At 42.4% G+C, this 19494-nt stretch overlaps 1 protein-coding gene across 2 annotated transcripts in view; it reads right to left on the reverse strand.

Annotated features, from left to right (window-relative positions):
• The window catches only part of SBF2 (SET binding factor 2), a 479501-nt gene extending 461157 nt beyond the window's left edge, over nucleotides 1-18344 (reverse strand). For both annotated transcript variants that reach the window (XM_032241013.1, XM_032241012.1), the window contains exon 1: nucleotides 18148-18344. In XM_032241013.1, coding sequence (XP_032096904.1) covers nucleotides 18148-18202 — 55 coding nt within the window. In that variant the 5' untranslated portion in view covers nucleotides 18203-18344. The remainder of the gene's footprint in view (nucleotides 1-18147) is intronic.
• Nucleotides 18345-19494: the final 1150 nt, after the last annotated feature.

Below are 19494 nucleotides of genomic sequence, written 5' to 3' on the forward strand. Positions count from 1 at the left end.
TTTTTTTTTTTTGGAGACAGAGTCTCACTCTGTTGACCAGGCTGGAGCGCAGTGGTGTGATATTGGCCCACTGCAGCCTTCGCCTCCCAGGTTCAAGCAATTCTCCTGCCTCAGCCTCCCGAGAAGCTGGGATTACTGAAGCGCATTACCAACCCCAGCTAATTTCTGTATTTTTAGTAGAGATGGGGTTTCACCACGTTGGCCAGGCTGGTCTTGAACTCCTGACCTCAGGTGACCCGCCCTCCTTGGCCTCCCAAAGTGCTAGGATTACAGGCGTGAGCCACAGTGCCCGGCCAACTTCTTAAGTCAACATTTAAGACTGAGGAAAAAAATGTAACGTTTCATTGCCATCTCTCAATTTATGTGATATTCATAACACTACAGATTACAACATGCTATACAGGTTTCAACATTTGAAAATTCTCTGGAGTTGTAATTATAGCTAAAAGCAAAGCATTAAATTCAAGAAGCTTGAAAAGGAGCAAATTTTTCTGAGAATGATCTTTTAACAGTGGTTAATGTATAGTGTTTTTACTTTCTATGAAAAAGACTTTACTGATAAGGAGAAAAATTATATTTTACCATAATTAGGAATGTGGACTCACCTGTTATGCCAAAAACAGCAACCATATTTTACAACAAAAGAAATACATTTCTGAAAGCATTTTCATCTTTCTGACTACCAAAGTTTCCACTAGCAAAGGTAAAAACACTTTTAAACCTGCCTGTGTAACAAGTTTTAAATTTTCTTTTCTTTATTTGTATCAATTTTCTCATGCATGGCTACCAAATATCAAGAATTTCAACTCTAGAGATGAAGGACAGAAAACCACAATGTAAAGTAGCTGGCCGAGTAAAACAGTTGCGAAAAAAAAACCTGTTTTGGCTGCTCTAATATAATATTCATTTATTACTTATTAGTTTTCCTCTTCTGGTCCCAATATTCCAGCCAAATTGAGAATCTACTCGGTGTTTACCATTTCAGTGCCTTTGCCATTACTCATCTCCACCTCCCAGTCCCCACAACGTATTTATAAACGAAGTTTTTATTTAAAGCCAGAAAACTGGGTTCAAGTTCCATTTAATCCCTTTTAATTCCATTCATGATCAGTATGAACATGGACAAATTATTTAACCTTTACGCATCTTTAAGGATAACTGAGTGTAACTATGAGGAGGAGTCAATGTGATGTGAACACACTCAATTTTTTCTCTTCCTTTTTTTTTTTTTAATTTTTTTTAATGAATGAAGATTCAATCTGATAGTCTCTGCTTATAAAGCAAGTATATAAATAAATAAATGCAGGCTGTGACACTAAATCCAAAGAAAGTATCTACTGGATGTATCAATATAATAATACAGAGAAAACAGGTGGCACTAGTAATTTAAAGTTAGAACAAATAACACAATACAAATTTAAGTCTTTCTTAAACTGTGTAAAGCAGCCTCAGCATAATGGCTCATGCCTGTAATGCCAGCACATTGGGAGGCCAACGCAGAAGGAACCCTTGAGGCCAGGGGTTCAAGACCAGCCTGGGCAACATAGGGAGACCCCATCTCTACAAAAAAAATTAAAAAGATAGTACCATTGCACTCACTCCCGCCTGGGCAACACAGCGAGACTCTGTCCAAAAAAAAAATAATAATAAAGGCCTGTAATCCAAGCACTTTGGGAGGCCGAAGCAGGCAGATCACTTGAGCTCGGGAGTTTGAGACCAGCCTTGGTCACAAAAAGAAAATATAGCTTCAAAAAAAAAAAAAAAAAAACAAGACAAAGAAAACCCAAAAAATTTTATGCAAAGCTATGTATCTGTCTTCCAAGGAATCCTGAATTCTCTACAGTATATTTTTCAATGAAGTATTTAGAGTGGATGTTGATGTAACTTGTAATGTTGTGAGAATGATTTCTATATCATATATTTGCTTTTTGAATAATTTTCTAACAAAATAACGTTACAAAATTGTTTTTTAAAAATTAAGCCTATTAAGCACTGTTCTATCCAGATAAATTTTCTGATATTTACAAACAACTACGATTATAAAAACCGCAAGAACCATTGTATTTGTAGTGAGTTGAATAGCGTTCTCCAAAAATTCACGTCCAGCAGAATCTCATAATGTGACTTTGTTTAGAAACAGGGTCTTTGCAGATATAATTAGTTAAGAATCTTCAGATGAAAATTATCATGTATTTAGTGTGAACCCTAAATCAAATGACTCGTGTCTTTATAAAAAGAAAGATGAGGGAGATTTGGACACAGTAACAGAGAATAATGCCATGTGATGAGAGAGAAACAGATCAGAGTTATGCTACCACAAGTCAAGAGACACCTGGGGCCACTAGATGCTGGAAGAAGGAAAGGAAGGATCCTTCCCTAAATCCATCAGAGGAAATGTGGCCCTCCTGTCACTTTAATTTCAGACTTCTAGCCTCCAGAACTAGGAGAGAATGTTTGTTATTATAAACCAAAGTTTGCAACAATTTATTAAGGCAGACCCAAGAAACTAGCACAGTGCTGGAGCATTAACTAAGTACTATTGTTAAAACATTTTAAAGTGAGAATTATTTCTCTGGTACTTCCCTGCAATAGTGTTAATATTCCCTTAAGACACGAACTTTTTTTTAAATATTCTCAGTTAACAATCTTTTTGTTTCTACACTCTAGAGCAATCAATCTAGACTATTTGAAATTCATTTAAACTTAAGCAGTTACGTGAAATATTTCCTTAGGCAAAATTAGTTTTTCCATTTTTTTTTCAAGTAAACAGTGAAACCTACAGATGTAACTAAAAAAAAACTTACGATAAATTTTATGATGAAGACATTAAGTATACGGAAAAATAAAATTATGAAATTATAAAGTTTTCTTTCACAATGTAAATTATGGTAACAATTTTATATAAATAACTCAATAAGAAATTGCATAACCAACCCCCAAAATTTCAAGAGTTCAGCAATAATAGGATATTAAATCTTATAATATTTAATAGTCTCAGTTCTGACCACAATAATGTTTTAAAATTAAGGAATACCGGCAGGGTGCAGTGGCTCACGTCTGTAATCCCAGCATTTTGGTAGGCCAAGGCAGGTGGATCACCTGAGGTCAAGAGTTTGAGACCAGTCTGGCCAAAATAGTGAAACCCTGTTTCTACTATAAATACGAAAAAATTAGTCAGGTGTGGTGGCAAGTGCCTATAATCTCAGCTACTTGGGAGGTTAAGGCAGAATTGCTTGAATCCAGAAGGTGGAGGTTGCAGTGAGCCAAGATCTTACCACTGCACTCCAGCCTGGGCAACAAGAACGAAACTCCATCTTAGGGAAAAAAAAAAAAAGAAGAAAAGAAATACTATTCCGGAAACACAATGATTTAAAATCAATGGTTTTATTTTCCTAACAGTTTTTAATAAAAGTGATCTTTATCATATTGGGCATAACAACCTATGATATACAAATTAACCTACAACTGGGAAATAAAACTACCCAAAAAGTTAATTCAAGGCTGGGCTCTGGCACACTCTTGCAATCTCAGCACTTTGGGTGGCCAAGGTGAAAGAACTGCTGAGGCCATGAGTTTGAGGCTGCAGTGAGCTATGACCACACCTCTACGGATATTCCAGTCTGGGCAAACAGAACAAGACCCAATCTCTTAAGGAAAAAAAAAAAAAAGTTATTTCAAGAGGTTAGGTCTCTTGGAATTTATTATTTACATACTAGTGCCTAGAATTTAAAAGCTTACCCTGAAACTTGTTGGCACACATCACCACTATCTTTTCCTAATACCTCCCTGTGTGACTTGTCACCTCCCACAATGTCCTTACAGCTGATCAGTGATATGTTTAAATGTAAATCATTATAGAATACAGTTTTCAGTATCCCTTAACTGAAATGTTTGGGACCAGAAGTGTTTCAGGATTCTTTTGGATTTTTAAATATTTGCATTATACTTACTGGTTGAATATCCCTAACCAAAAAATCCGCAATCCAAAATGCTCCAATGAGCATTTCCTTTGAGTGTCATGTCGGCGCTCAAAAAGTTTCAGATTTTGGCGTATTTCAGATTTTCAGATTAGGGATACTCAACCTGAATCTCCAAGATTAATGAAATGACAATTTTATTTTCCAAAGTACATACACACTCTTGAGAGAGGATGACTAAAAGCTGGACTGATACATTTGTATCCCAAATACACGTGCTTAGACCCCCAAGTCCTAAGGAACTTTATTCCTGTACATACTATCCCCACTTTCTCCAGCATCAACTCTTCTCATTCCATTGATTTCTACTCTTCTGCCTTTAAAATGGTCACATCTATTCTATACATTTTTTAAAACTCTCATTGGATCTTATTAAGTCTATAATTTCATTCAACAAACATGTTACTGAGCAATAATAAGCCAGGTGACTCTGGGATACAAAAAATAGTCTTTTTACCTTGAAGAAAAACCAAAGTTTTCCAACCAGATACTCTTACCTCTCAAAATTAGATTACTGAAATAAATCATCTTAATATGCTGCCTCTACTTGCTAGTCTTTATCCTGTTAAAATTCTGCATATCCATTTAAAACAAAACATCCCAGCTGAAACAATTTAGGGGTAAAACTACCCTTGATACAGCATGATGTAGTGGAGTATGGGCATGAGAAAACTTCTAGTACATGATTTGCCACTCAATAGCTGTGTAATTAGTCACAAGTAACAACTGGGGATTGCGGGTGAGGGAGGCGGGCAGCCTTCACTGGTTTCTCTTTACCCAAAAACTGGACAAAAAATGGATTATGTGTACAGTTAACTTTTGACCCTAAAGTGTTATGAAATGCAAAGCTTTTCATTAATTCCTCATCTCACTGATCTCTATCTGCTACACTTGACACTAAGAAATATTCCTTCATTTTCTATGGTTCTTCTGATCTTGCCTTCCTCTGTGTATCTGGATTTAGATTAGCCACATGAAACAATAAACTCAGATTTACAGTGGTTTAAACATACAAGATTATAGCCTTTCATGTTAAAATAAATAATTTTAAAATTCATATTAAAGTAATAAATCCAGAGGGTAGCTATCCAGATCTGCTATGACAAGCCCACTATAAGTCATTAGGGACTCAGGTTCTTTCTAGCTTTTTGCTTTGATATACCTAGGGTTTGGGCCTTACCTACTTGGCCCAAGATAGCTGCTTGGGCTACAGCCTTCATATGAGAATCTCAGTCTCAGGAAAAATAAAAGCTAGGAAGGCATCCCCTCATCCTTTAAGAACACTTATGGGATACTGCACTCCTCATTTCCACTTACATCCAACTGACCACATGTTTATAGCTGCCAGAAACTTGAAAACAGTCTCTCTTCTGCATGTCCATGATTAGTCAAAACCACCAAAGAGAAAAATCACCATTGAGGAGAACCAAATGCCTCTTCCAAACTCTCCAAGCCCTTCTGTGGTTCCTTTTCTTTTACATCCTTTTATCAGTAGTGTTTCCCAAAGCTTGGTTCTTGCTACTCTATTCTTCTGTCTCTATGCCAACTTCTTGGGAGCACCTAAACAATTTTATAAATCTATATACTCTCATGACTCTCAAGTCTTTCTACCCAGTCCCTACCTGTCCCATCTTTTGAAGTCTCCACTTGGATAGCTATAAAATAAACCCCATTCTATGTCAAGCCCACAAAGACAAATAAGTAATTTTAAAAGAAAAACATTCTCAATCTTCCAATTTAAGTCATAACATCACAAGAACACTCAGACCTCCAGGTTTGGAATTTTAAAGTTGTCTCTGACTCCTCTTTTCATTTTCAACAAGCCATGAGTTGCAGGTGATATTGAGCTTCTAAAAAGAAATGAAACAAACTGAACTACATGAGGTTTATACAGCATATGACTTGGGACATACATTCATCAAAATAACTATGGCCCCTACAATTCTATAATGTTCCGGAGTTATCTTAACTATTAAATCCATAGCCTATTTTTAGTCCTTATTATACATGACATTTTCAGCACATTTGGCATTTATTTATTTCCTTCTCCTCAATATTCTCTATATCCAGAGTTTCCATGATATCGTATCATGCCATCTTGGTTCTTTCACAATACCTCTGACTACTCCTATTTAGTTTCCTGGCTGCCACTCCTTTATCTACCATTTGAATATTGATTTTTCTCTGAGTACAATTCCGAAGCCACTCTTATTTTCATTCTATTCACATTTCCTATGCAATCTCACGTTTTTCTTCATATTTAACAATCAGCTGGCTACTAACAATTGCCAAGTTAAATCTCTAACTTCACTTTTCTACTTACCTCCTGACTCATATATCTAAACACCTAATGACATCTCTACCTTGATTATAGAACATCACTATTCACTCAGCATTCCCTCCCTCATCCAAGTTCATTTCTTCCCCTGAATTCCCTATTTGTATTCACAGCATCATCACTCACCTTGTTACCCAAGCTACAAACTTCGTTAGCCTCATCCACTCTTTCTACTTTACCCCTCACATTCATTCATTACTAAGTTTTACTAAATCTGAACTTTCAAATTTCTCAAACTTCCTTGCCATTTCCACTATAAAAATGCTTGAGCTTTCTGATACTGGTCTTTCTCCCTCCAGTTCATTGCCATTTGAGTCACATTCCTCTGTTGTTTCTTGCTTTCTAAAAGCTACCATTTTTCAACAGACCCTACCATCTATAGAGTCATGGCTAAACTCTATAGCCTGATACACAGAGCTTTTCACATCTGACCTCAAGCATCAAAGCCTACCTCAGTTTCCACCTATATTCACTTCTCTCCACTCCTGTAACAAGACTTTCACATACACACGTTTTTCCTCTCTGCCTATAATCTCCTCTATCCTCTTTTTCATATAGCAAATGTTTCTGCATCCTATACAACTTGGTTTAAATATCATCTCTCATAAGAAATCTCCTCTTACTCCCTCAGTAAAATGAATCTATCCCCTTGAAATAGGTAATGATAAATAAGTAATGATAAATTACTTGAAATAAGTAATGATAAATAAGCAATGAAAATTAAGTAATTTTCATTACTTATTTCAAGTAATTTATCATTATTTATTTCAAAACTTTGTCCATAATGACTAGGTTAGGGATAGAGTTTTACTCTTTACTCATTTGTATCTAACTTAGCACTTAGTACAATGCCTGGAAAGCAATAAATAATCATCAAATCAGTGAATTCCAAATAGTTCTTGACAGGTGGCGACTAACAGCAATTAGAAAATCGCAACTATTTCAGGGGAGAAAACTCAGGCTATGTGTTAAAATGGTTTAATAATCGTCAATTATCAATTTTTATAATGTCTCAAAATGTGATACTTCAGGTATTATACATAACATTTACATTTTAGCTTATCTCTCTTACACTGCTTAAATACAATTAAATGCCTAAAAAACATGTCAAATATTCTCTAACATACTTAAGCAGATTGAGATGAAAAAAATACAAGAACTTCGAATGATTAACATAACTGACTCCAGATTAAATACCACCAAGATAAATAGATTAATTATAAATGTATTAATGGACAGTAGAAAAACAAAAAAATAAGGTAAAGGCATATAAAATAATTAACCCAGGTAGTCATTATCAATTTTTCTTGGACAAATCTCAGTGAAAGTAAAAACAGTAAGAAAAACATAGTTGGCTAACTTCACCTATTAGAAACTAATGATACTTCTTAATTATTCTGCTATAGTACATAGGCAAAGTCAGAAAAATTAAGTCTTAATATCAAATTATCAAAATCAAACTGTCATAAAAAGCAGTGGTTTTCAAGCTATGTTTTCCTCAACATAACAGCATTATAAGAACACAAAACTGGGCTGGGCACAGTGGCTCATGCCTGTAATCCCAGCACTTTGGGAGGCTGAGGTGGACAGATCACAAGGTCAGGAGTTCAAGACCAGCCTGGCCAACACAGTGAAACCCTGTCTCTACTAAAAATACAAAAATTAGCAGGGTGTGGTGGCACATTGCCTATAGTCCCAGCTACTTGGGAGGTTGAGGCAGGAGAATCGCTTGAGCCTGGGAGGCGGAGGTCTCAGTGAGCTGAGATCACGCCATTGCACTCCAGCCTAAGCGACAGAACAGGACTCCAGCTCAAAAAAACAAAACAAACTCGCGCATGTGCACGCACACATGGAAACAAGGTACAATAGTAAAGTGACTAAGTTAAAATGATACATGGACACAGGGAGGGGAACATCACACACCGGTCTGTCGGTGGGGAAATGGGGGAGGAACAGCAGGTGGGTAGGGAGTTGGGGAGAGAGAGCATGGGGAGAAATGCCAGATATAGGTGACGGGGAAGAAGGCAGCAAATCACACTGCCATGTGTGTACCTATGCAACAATCTTGCATGTTCTTCACATGTACCCCAAAACCTAAAATGCAATTTAAAAAATGACATATAAAAATGATATAATAATTGAGCCACTGGAGTTTGTATTTTTCTATAATTTTATAAAATAACCTTTCCTTATGTCATTAACAGTTAAAGACAGTAAAGGTATCTTTCTATCTTCCTTATAGCTTTTTAACTTAACCTTTTAATTTTGAGATAGTTGCAGATTTATACACAGTTGTCAGAATTCATACAGAAACCATATACCCTTTACCCAGCTCCTCTCAATGGGGATACTTTGCAAAATTATATTACAAAATCACCACCAGGATATCATACAATCCACCAATCTCATTCACATTTCCTCCTTTTTTACCTCTACTCATTTGTAGTTGTATGTGTGTATTTAGTTCTATGCAATTTTATCACACATGTAGATACGTATCCACCACCCAGTCAAAATATAAAAGTTTTATCACCACAAAAATTCCTCTCAATTACCCTTTTATAACCACATCCACCTCCTACCCTCCTTTTTTATAGCTTTTTCCCCATATTTCAATAACTGTGTGTTCATTCTTCCGTGTCATTGCTTCTGTGTATCTTCGTTAACTACCTATGATGTACCAGGCACTCTTTTTTCTATATAATTCAAATAGCATGCATTAACTCGTGTTTCCAGTTTGTAAAAGGCATTTTTCAAAAGGCAAGGAGTTTTGCTTTTGTTTTTTAGACAGGATCTTGTTCTGTTACCCAGGCTATAGTGCAGTGGCACAAACAGCTCACTGCAGCCTCGACCTCCTGGGCCCAAGTAATGCTTCCACCTCAATCTCTCAAGTAGCTGGGACTACAGGCGGGCATCACCACACCTGGCTAATTCATTTTTATGTTTTTTAATTTTTAGTAGAGACAAGGTCTCGCTACGTTGTCCAGGCTGGTCTTGAATTCCTGGGCACAAGTGATTAACCTGCCTCAGCCTCCCAAAGTGTTGGGATTGCAGGTGTGAGCCAACTGCACACAGCTGACAAGAGTTGTTTTTTTTTAATCCAATTATAAAATAGAAATATTTAAAAATTCAACTGTAAGTATTGTTAATTGCAAAGAAATTTTAGGAACAAAAACAAAGAGTATATCATTTAGCCAGTGAGGTGGCTCATGGCTGTAATCTCAGTGCTTTGGGAAATTGAGGCAAAAAGACTGCTTGAGGCCAGGAGTTCAAGACCAGCCTGGGTAATATGGTAAAATCTCATCTTTACTAAAAATACAAAAATTAGCTGGGTATCGTGGCATGCACCTGTAATCCCAGCTACTCAGGAAGCTGAGGTGGGAAGATGAATTCAGCCTCAGGAGGTCAAGTCTTCAGTAAACTGTGATTGTGCCATTGCCCTCCCGCCTGCACAACAGAGTGAGACGAAAGGAAAGGAAAAAGAAAAAGGCAAGGAATGCAAGGAAGAAAAGGAGAGGGGAGGGGACAGAAAGTAGGGGAGGAGAGGAGAGGGGGGAAAAAGGAGGGAGGGACGGACAGACTTGTATCTACAATTAGAAAAAAAAAATCTTGATAATACTGAGACAGGAGAATAGGGTTTGCAGGCAGGGAACCTAAGGACATCCTAGAACTAAATCAAACATAAAAACCCCAACTTTCTACATACAAGTAAATAATTGTGTAACTTCAGTTATGTCAGGAAACATCCTCTTTATTTGTATAGAGTGTACACCAACCAACTAACTTTGTAACTTCACTTCATCCTCTTCATTTACATAGGTTGTATACCACATAACCAATGGGAAACCTCTAGAGGGTATTTAAACCCCAGAAAATTCTGTAACCAGCACTTTCAAGCCACTTGCTCAAGCCAACTCCCACTCTGTGGAGTGTACTTCCGTTTCAATAAATCTGTGCTTCTCTGTCATTGCTTTGTTTGTGCATTTTGTCCAATTCTTTATTCAAAACACCAAGAACCTGGACACCCTCCACCAGTAACAATAAGAAGTCAAACAACCCAGTAAAAAAGAGAACACAAATTTGATTACACACTTCACAAAAAATATACAAATGGCAACAAGCACCTGAAAAGGTGTTCAACATCATTAGTCACCAGAAAAATGCAAACTAAAACCATAAATGAGGTATGTTAAGAGAGTAGATTTTTCTTTTTTTTTTTTTTTTTGGAGAGACAGGGTTACACCATGTTGCCCAGGCTGGTCTCAAACTCCTGGACTCAAGCAATCCACCCACCTCAGCCTCCCAAAGTGCTGAGATTACAGGCATGAGCCACTATGCCCAGCCAAGAGAGATTTTAAATTTCTTCATCATAAAAGCACACAAATACACGTACACACAAACACACACACAGTAACTATGTGAAGTGACGGATATGTTAATTACCTTGATTGTGATAATCATTTCGCCATGTATACATATATCAAAACATCACACTGTACACCATAAATATATATGATTTTTATTTGTAACTTACATCTCAATAAAGCTAGGGGAAGTTCTTTGTTTTTTAGTGAAAGCAAGTTTATTAGAGAAGAAACAAAAAAATGGCTACTCCACAGACAGAACAACCAATAATGTTTTTAAGTAATAAATTTAAAATAACTGGAACTCTCATACAGTGCTAGTGAAAATATAAAATGGCACAGCCAATTAGGAAAGTTTGTCAGTTTCATGCAGACACTTAGGACCTAGCAATTCTTCTCCTATGTGTTTACCCAAGAGAAATGAAAACATGAACATAAAAACATTCAAAGATCTGTATGCAAATATTCAGAACTATGTTCACCATAGCCAAAAACTAGAAACTCAAATGTCCCTCAACTAGTGAATGGATGAATCATATCATACTCAGCAATAAAAAGGAACAACTGCCAATAAATACAACATGGATAAATCTTAACTATGATCCTAAGTGAAAAAAAGACACAAAAAACTGTATACTATTTGTATGACATTCTAGAAAACACAAAAACTACAGACAGAAAACAGATCAGTGACTGCCAGATACTAGAAAGGGAACTGACTACAAAGTGGCATAAGACACCTTCTGGAAGCAGGAAAATGTTCTATATCTTTATCTATCTATATATTTTTAGCAACAGTTTCACTATGTCACCCAGGCTGGAATACAGTGAAGTAATCATGGCTCACTGCAGCCTCTAACTCCTGGGTTCAAGCAATCCTCCCAACTTAGCATCCGGAGTAGCTGGAACTACAGGCATGTGCCACCACGCCATGCTACCTTTTTTTTTTTTTTCTTTTTGCAGAGATAGGGTCTCACTGCATTGTGCAGGCTGGTTTCAAACTCATGGCCTAAGGCAATCCTCCAGCCTCAGCCTCCCAAAGCACTGCCATTAGAAGTGTGAGCTACAGCTGCCAGCCCTATATATCTTGATTGCAGTAGTGGCTACATTAATATATATATTTGTCAAAACTCATTGAAATGTTCACCTAAAATAGTAAATTTTATTGCATGTAATTGATATTTTATTAGACATTGTTACGGGATCTTTAGGGTGTCACTTTTTTGGCCAGAAACCTGTGGCCAATGGCACCTCTGCCCAAGTTTTGCTCAGGCCTGCTAGGCTCATTCCACCCACTCAGCCTGGTACACTACGCTCAGCTCACGCTACCAGCCTGGATCCCACACATCAAGGGGAGACTGGAGTCAGGCACAGAGTGATAAGGGGTGCCTGAGCAAGCGTATAGTCTGGCCATACACAGTTAGACATGCCGGCTGCTGCCACAGGGTGGGCAGCTCCAGGTGCCGGCATAAGCGCCAGCTCCCTGCAAGGCTGTGGCTGGACCAGGTATACCACGAGCAGCTTCCCCAACTGGCACCAGGGTATGCAGTGGCACCCGGAAACTTGGAGATGCCAGGAACCACAGGGCCCCAAAGATGGGAGTCATAGCTCTAGCTCGGGGAGCTCTACGGTCTGGGCTCCCTGAAGGGCCACAGGTCTTCTCTCCCTTCCTTCACGTGCAACATGGTGAGCAATGGAAACGTTTCAGCCCCGTTTGTGTTACAGCTTTTACCCTCACCATTCACAGGCCCCGAGTTCTCATCCTGTGAACCGGAAGAATAAGGTACCCAGACAAGAAGTGGAGGGTGAGCAAGATGAAGAGGAGCTTTATTGAGCAACAGAACAGCTCAAAGACCCACAGTGGGCTGCTCCTCTCTGTAGCAAGGGTATCCTGATGAGTGCTCAGCCCCTAGCAGAGAGGGTAGCTCCTTTATGCAGGCAGGTCATCCCAGCAAGTATTCAGTTTTCCGCAGAGAGAGTGGTTCCTCTCTGCAGCTGGTCATCCCAACAGATATTCAGCTATCAGCAGAGAGGGCAGCTCCTCTCTGCAGCTGGTTGTCCTGCTGTCTGCAGCTCTCAGCAGAGAGGAGGTCCTAGCCTAGAGTGGGTGGCTCCTCTCTGCAGGCAGGCTATCCTATCTCTGCAGCTCAGCAGAGAGACCCTAGAGCGAAAGCTCCTCTCTTTAGGGAGGTTGTCCCCTAGTCTCTGCAGCTCTCAGCAGAGAGGGCAGCTCCTCTGTAGCTGGTCAACTGGTCATCTCTCCATCCTCTGCTCTGCTCTCGCAGAGCCTGGGGCTTTTACAAGCCCCAGAGGGGAGAAAGTACAAACTGATTGTCCATAGGTGAGCCCAGAAAAGGCACCACAAGTCCCCACTCCAGTCCATAACACTGGCAGCCCGGCCCCTACCCTTCAGGCCCTTCCTGGCCTGAAGCTGGGGCCTCACCAGGACCTACCCCTTACTGCCCAGAAGCCTGTCTGCTTCCTGCCGCCATCCATTATACCTAGGATGCTTACATCAAGGGACACCTGCAGGCCAGTGCCAAGCCGCCCTCAACCCCTCAAATGGTGCTTGTCAGGACCCAAAGTCCAGAGGGAGCCAAGGAGGCAGAGGCCTGGTGTGTCAGCGCTGACCTAAGTGTGTACACACCAGGCTGGGCTTGACAGCACCCTGGCTTGGCTCCAACCCCACTCCGAGACTGGTGCAGGCACTAGAAGCAGGGAGATACGAGGCAGCAGGAGCAGGCACCTCCGAGCCTGCAAAGGCAAGAGAGTTGCTTTCACTGGCCCCAAGAGTGCAGAGAGGCCTGGGTCCACAGCCCCGACTGGGGCAGCTGCAGCTGTGTTGGGTTGGCGGGGGGCTCCTACTTATGGCCCCCAAGAACACAGGGAGGCCCTGGGTCCACAGCCCTGACCTGGGTGGCTGCAGCACGCCCAGGAGGGTGGGGCTGCTACCTGCTCCAGCTTCTGCCAGCTCCATTGAGTGTGCAGCCCATTATGCCCCTTCGTGGCCTGGAGCAGGGGCTCCAGGTCCTCACTGGGCCCAGACCAGCATCCAGGGCAGGAGCAATGGCTCCTCGAGCTCCCCTTCACCCGGCTCGTGGACCTGCCAGAAACAGATTGTGGGCCCTGGACCCAGCCCTTGGGAGTGTCAGGCCTGGCAATTACCCGATGCATGGCAGACCCCAGGGATACAGCCCTGGGTGGCCCTGCTCAGAGCTTCCCCAGAGGCACAGGAACCTAGAGCCCTTGGCAGGGTGGGTACAGTGACCACGTTGCTGGCTAGGTCCCAAAGCAGGCACTGCTCCCATTTCCCACCCCAGACACCCAAACCACAGCTCCAGCTCTGCCTCCTACTCATATCCTGCCCGCAGCACTGGTGGGCAACAGTGGTGACAGAGGGCCAGGGTCAGGCGCCCAGGAGGCTCTGGACCTAAAGGCAGGTCCTGCTCAGCAGCTCAAGGGTGGCAGGGGTGCAGTCGGCTGCCTCAGGTACACAGGGCACAGGGGACCCACCAGTGTCATTGCTGCTCCCGCTGCCACTGCCCGCACCTCCCCACTGCCATCAACATGACTAAAGAATTTTCCCAAGTTAAAAAGTTATGCATTTCACTAATGACATTCTACAATTTATATAAGCTTCTGGACTGTGTTACTTAAAAAATTAATCCTCCTTTTCCTTCCCTTTTCCTGCTGTGTGAAGGGCAGTTCATGGTACCCTTGGGGTGGAGGTGGATTCCTGGGGTGGAGCTTGTCATATTGTCATAGATCAAGGGAGCTAAGGAGGGAGTCTGTGTGGTAAGGGAACAACCAAACATTTTGCATCAGAGCCCGAGCATTAAGGCAGGAGGGGGAAACTGGCAAAGGGCACTGGGGTACAGACAGAGCGAGAAGGATGTCTTCCAATGGAAGCAGCCCACTGCAGGATGTCAGAGTCTAAGTGGGGTAAGAAGTGTGTCCACGGACAGTGGAAAGACCAACATGGGGAGTCAGAGCCACAGCGCCAGGGAGGGTATCCCTGTATTGAAGCATACTGATATGGACTTTTAGATCCAGACTGAGGTAGGGGGATGGAGAAGATGGAATGAAAAATCCAAGTCCCAGCAGGGAGAGGAGTGGATGGTAATGAAGATGGGAGACTGAACAATAGGTAAATACATTAAGGATGATGGAAGCCAGATTTCTTACTGTCAGAGAAGAAAATTACAATATGAAAAAGGAGAAAACTAGAATCGAATCTGGAATATTTGACTGAAACTGGAGGTATCGGTATGAATTCATAGTTTTCAATATACAGAAATAAGAAATAAATACACATGCAAATACACATGTATGTTTATGCATACATAACTATACTTCCTGTCCTGACCATTAAGAGGACCTGGAAGAAGTAATATGCATACATACCTATACTTCCCATCCCTAACCATTAAGAGGACCTGGAAGCAGTAACAGCCCAACAGCAGTAAACATATGAGCCTTGAGATCTTAGCTTCTAAATGTTATTCTCCACTAAAAGGAACCAGGGATCCCTAAATGGCTGGTTCCAGAACCAAGGCAGGGAAAGTACCTGATTAGCCAGGAACAGGTTCTGTGCCAAAAACTAAAAAGATGTTCTCAAAGAGTGATGGGGGTGTACCATAAGAAAACAGAAGCCAGCTTGAACAGCTCTCATTGCCCAAATGAAGAACAATCTGACCATCAAAATAAATAAAGCTATAATCCGCACGTTTACGTTGCCTCCCAAAATGCATATGTTAAAATCCTGACACCCAAGATAATGGTACTATGAGGTGAGGCCTTTGGGAGGTGATCAGGTCATGAGGGTGGAGTCCTTGTGAATGGGATTAGTTCCCTATTTAAAGAGACCCCAGAGAGCTCATTTGACCCTTAGGCCACGTGAGGTTAAAGTGAGAACATGGTTATGAGGAATCAGGTCCTCACCAGGCACTGAATCTGTCAGATTCTTAATCTTGGATTTCTCCGCCTACAGACTGTGAAAAACAAATTTCTATTTTTTATAAGTCACCCAGTTTGAGGTATTTTTGTTATAACAGCCCGAATGGACTAAGGCAAATAGTAACAGAATGTAATCCACTAAAGGCTTGGGCACACACACGAGCACGCACGCGCGCACACACACACACACACACACACACACACACACACACACACACACAGAGAAAAACCATGACTCCATGTAAATGTCAATGAACAAAGGATTAAGAGTTTAGTGAGGAACAAGATATTTACATAGTTTCAAAGTACCTCACAAAAACAATTAACTATTAACTTTATAGTGGAGAAGCTTGGCAGATATTACTTATAGCAAGCAATCAAAGTAAAAATAACCAACAATGAAACAAAGTGAAATTGTGCACCACCTGACAGGATGCAGTGGGAATCACTTCTGCCATATCCTTCCCAAGTGCATATCTGCATGTATCTAATCATGAAGGAACAGACAATCTGAAATTGAGGGGCAGCCTACAAAATAACTGACCTGTAACTGTTAAATATGTCAAGGTCATTAAAGTCAAGAGAAGATAAGGGAAATGTCCCAGATTGAAGGAGACAAAAGACACAGAACATGAATGCAACACATATTGCTAAACTGGATCCTTTTGCCAATAAAGAGATTAACAGCATAATCAACAAAACTTGAACCAGTCTGAGAACCAGATGGAGTACTGTATCACTATGCATTTCCTGTTTTAGTTATTGGACTGTGATCATGTAGGAGAATATTCGTTTGTAGAAAACACACATTAAAGTATTCTGGATGACAGGGCATCAAATCAACAGCTTCCTCTCAAATTGTTCAGAGGAAATTTTTTGTACCATTCTTGCAACTTTTTTGCAAGTCTGTTTTTGTTTCAAAAACGTTTAAAAGGCGGAGGTGGCTGGGCAGGGTGGCTTACAACTGTAACCACAGCACTTTGGGGGGCCCAGGCAGAGAATTACCTGAGGTCAGGAGTTCAGGATCAGCCTGGCCAACATAGTGAAACCCCATCTTTACTAAAAAATACAAAAATTAGCCAGGCGTAGTGGCAGGCACTTGTCATCTCAGCTATTCAGGAGGCTGAGAAAGAAGAACTGCTTGAATCCAGGAGGCGGAGGTTGCAGTGAGCCAAGATTGCGCCATTGCACTCCAATCTGGGCGACAAGAGTGAAGCTCCACCTCAAAAAAAAAAGGGGGGGAGGGGGGTGGAACAATGTCACTAAAAACTAAACAAGATTAAAAAACTGATTTTCCACACTTAATCTTGGTAGAAAAGAAACATCAGACTATGCAAAATTACTAGGAAATAAAATTTTGAAGCCAGGTGATTAAAAATTTAATCTTTCTTTTTAACAATTGATCTCAGTCAGATCATGACTGGTGAGAGAGAAAAGAACATGAAAGGTTCCCACTAAAGGAGAGGAAGCTCTTAAAGGAGAAACAATGAAAGAGACAGTGGACCAAGAGTGGGTGGAACAATGGTATTCTGGGCTACCAATGGAAAACACAATCTCAGCATCTCTGAAAAATGAAAGGGATGTAGAGCTGATATCTAAAATTCCTTGCAAATGTGGGACTAGAATTGCCCTGAAATAGAAGTGGTTCCCCATCTCATTCTGTTATTAGATTATGCTTAGCTACATAGTAACACAAAAGAATGCAAATACAGAAATAAACATGCATGAACCCTGAATTCTCTTAAGTTGTGGAAGTCCATCAATTAAAGTGTAAAATACAATGCATTTGCCTAATTGTTCCTTACAAAGAAAATTATGTGACAAAAAGAACAATGAAAACACATTAAAACGAAACAAGACCACCTTCAGCGGTCAGCTGGCTGTCCTTAGTTAAAAGACAAGTCATGACATTGTCTCATTTGTCCTGAAAGAATAGGGAGCATTTCCTAGAAAGGTGTAAAAGTGCAAAGAATCCTTTCCCCTTCCCTGGCACCACGTGTTCCCTGGGACGATCACTAGGCCCCCAACAGCACAGGCGTGAGGTAGCACTGGACTCTCGGCACTTCCTTTCGGAGAGGACAACCCCCTGCGTCACGGGTTACTCATTCAGGATGCAGGGCAGAAGTTTATCCCCGAGGAACTTAGCACAGTTGGCTCCCGCCCTCCCAGCCTTGCTGTCCTGGGCCCACTTCCAGGGCTCTGCCCCGGGTACCCAGATGCCTCTGCGGGGAGGGTCGCGCGACCCCGACTCGCCTCCCGCAGGCCCAGCTAGCACGCCCAAGGGCTAGGCAGACGCGGCATCTTCCCTCCCCCTCCAGTCGTGCCGGCCCCCCACGCCCACCGCCAGGCTCAGCCCCGCGGAGAAGGCCGGACGCCGACCGCCAGCTCCTCCGAGACCCGGCCCGGCCCTCCCCGACGCCCGGCCCCGATGCCCGGCCCCGCGGAGCCCACTGGACAGCGGCCGGGGGCGGGGGCGGGGAGGCCCGGGGGCGGCACCGCCCCACACCCTTACCTGGCTTCTCATGGTCGTAGCCTACCACGATGAAGTAGTCCGCCAGCCGGGCCATGGCCGCCGCCGCCGCGCTCGGGAAGTGGGTCCCCGTCGCCGCCCTCGCCGCCGCCGCCCAGCCGGCCCGGGAGGGCTCAGCATTTTCCCTGCAGCTGCAGTAGCGTCAGCGGCAGCGCTTCAGCCATGTTTGACAACCGAGGGGCGCTCTGCGCTTGCGCGGCGCCTCGTGCCCGCTCCTCCCCCGCCCCCACCCTTACTGGCTCGGCGGCCCCAAGCCCGGGCGGCGAGCCCACCCCCACTCTCGGCTGGCCTCACAGACTGCAGCGCTAGGGGAGTGGGCGGCCGGGCGTGTTCCCGCCACGTGCCGCCACCGCGGTCCCTGGAGGTGGTTCATGGCCCTCTCCCCCTCCCTATTTTTCCTAAAGCCGGGGGTCCTTCCTTCCGCCTTCTCTATTCTGTTAGGATTTGGAGGAAGGTACACGGAGAGTTGAGGGGTCACTTGGAAAGTTGGCTGCTTCCGCTGCTCCCCACCACCACCAAAGATGAAATTCTCCCGCCCTCGGTTGGAAGCAAAGAATTTGCACCGACAGGACTTTTGCTGCACGTTTCCTGTTTATGTTGTGTAGATGGGAATTTTAGAAACATGCCACCGAGCAGACGGGGGGAGTGAGAGGCTTTTGCGCAATCCTCCTAAGCGCTTCGGGTTTCAAAGCCGGGTGGGCCGGGGGCGGTCGGCCTGGGCTTCCCCCGGAGCGCCCGAGGGAGCCAGATTTCACTGAGGAACGCGGCATCCCCGGCATCCTCCCGAACTGTGCTGGCATTTTCCTGGGGAGCCCCTCCCGCCTCTGCTTGCTTCCCTTGCAGCGGTCCCAGGGCTTTTGCAGCCCGAACAGGTGGTGACTTCCAACTCCTCTGCTCAAACACACACAAAAATGAATAGTCCCGTCCTTCCATCTCAGGATTATCCAAGTCGCTTGCTTTTTTGTTGAACCTATTAACCATTTCGAATGTGGCTGATGCGACTGTCAGGTGAACTCACTTTGTCATTTGTTAGTATCTCATGAAGTTTTAGTAGAATTTGTACAAGTGGTAGAACAAAGTTTTGGAAATCTCCGTGGTTTAGAAGTTGTCTTTGTGGTTGCTTATCACTGCTCACTGTTACTTGAGGGTTTGATCTTTCATATTTACATATAAGACAAGACCTCTTAGCAAAGTGTCTAGTATGTAGTAGATGCCTACCAAATACTTTCAATGAGTAAATGTGCGATTTTCCTCAACTAGCAGCAGGAAGCTGCCATGGCTCCAACTCTTAACTAGGAGACTAGAGAGCTGACATCTCAGCTCCTGAAA

This window comes from Sapajus apella, unplaced genomic scaffold (assembly GCF_009761245.1).
Source record: "Sapajus apella isolate SASKATOON/1434 unplaced genomic scaffold, GSC_monkey_1.0 scaffold47, whole genome shotgun sequence".
Classification (NCBI taxonomy): Eukaryota; Metazoa; Chordata; class Mammalia; order Primates; family Cebidae; genus Sapajus; species Sapajus apella.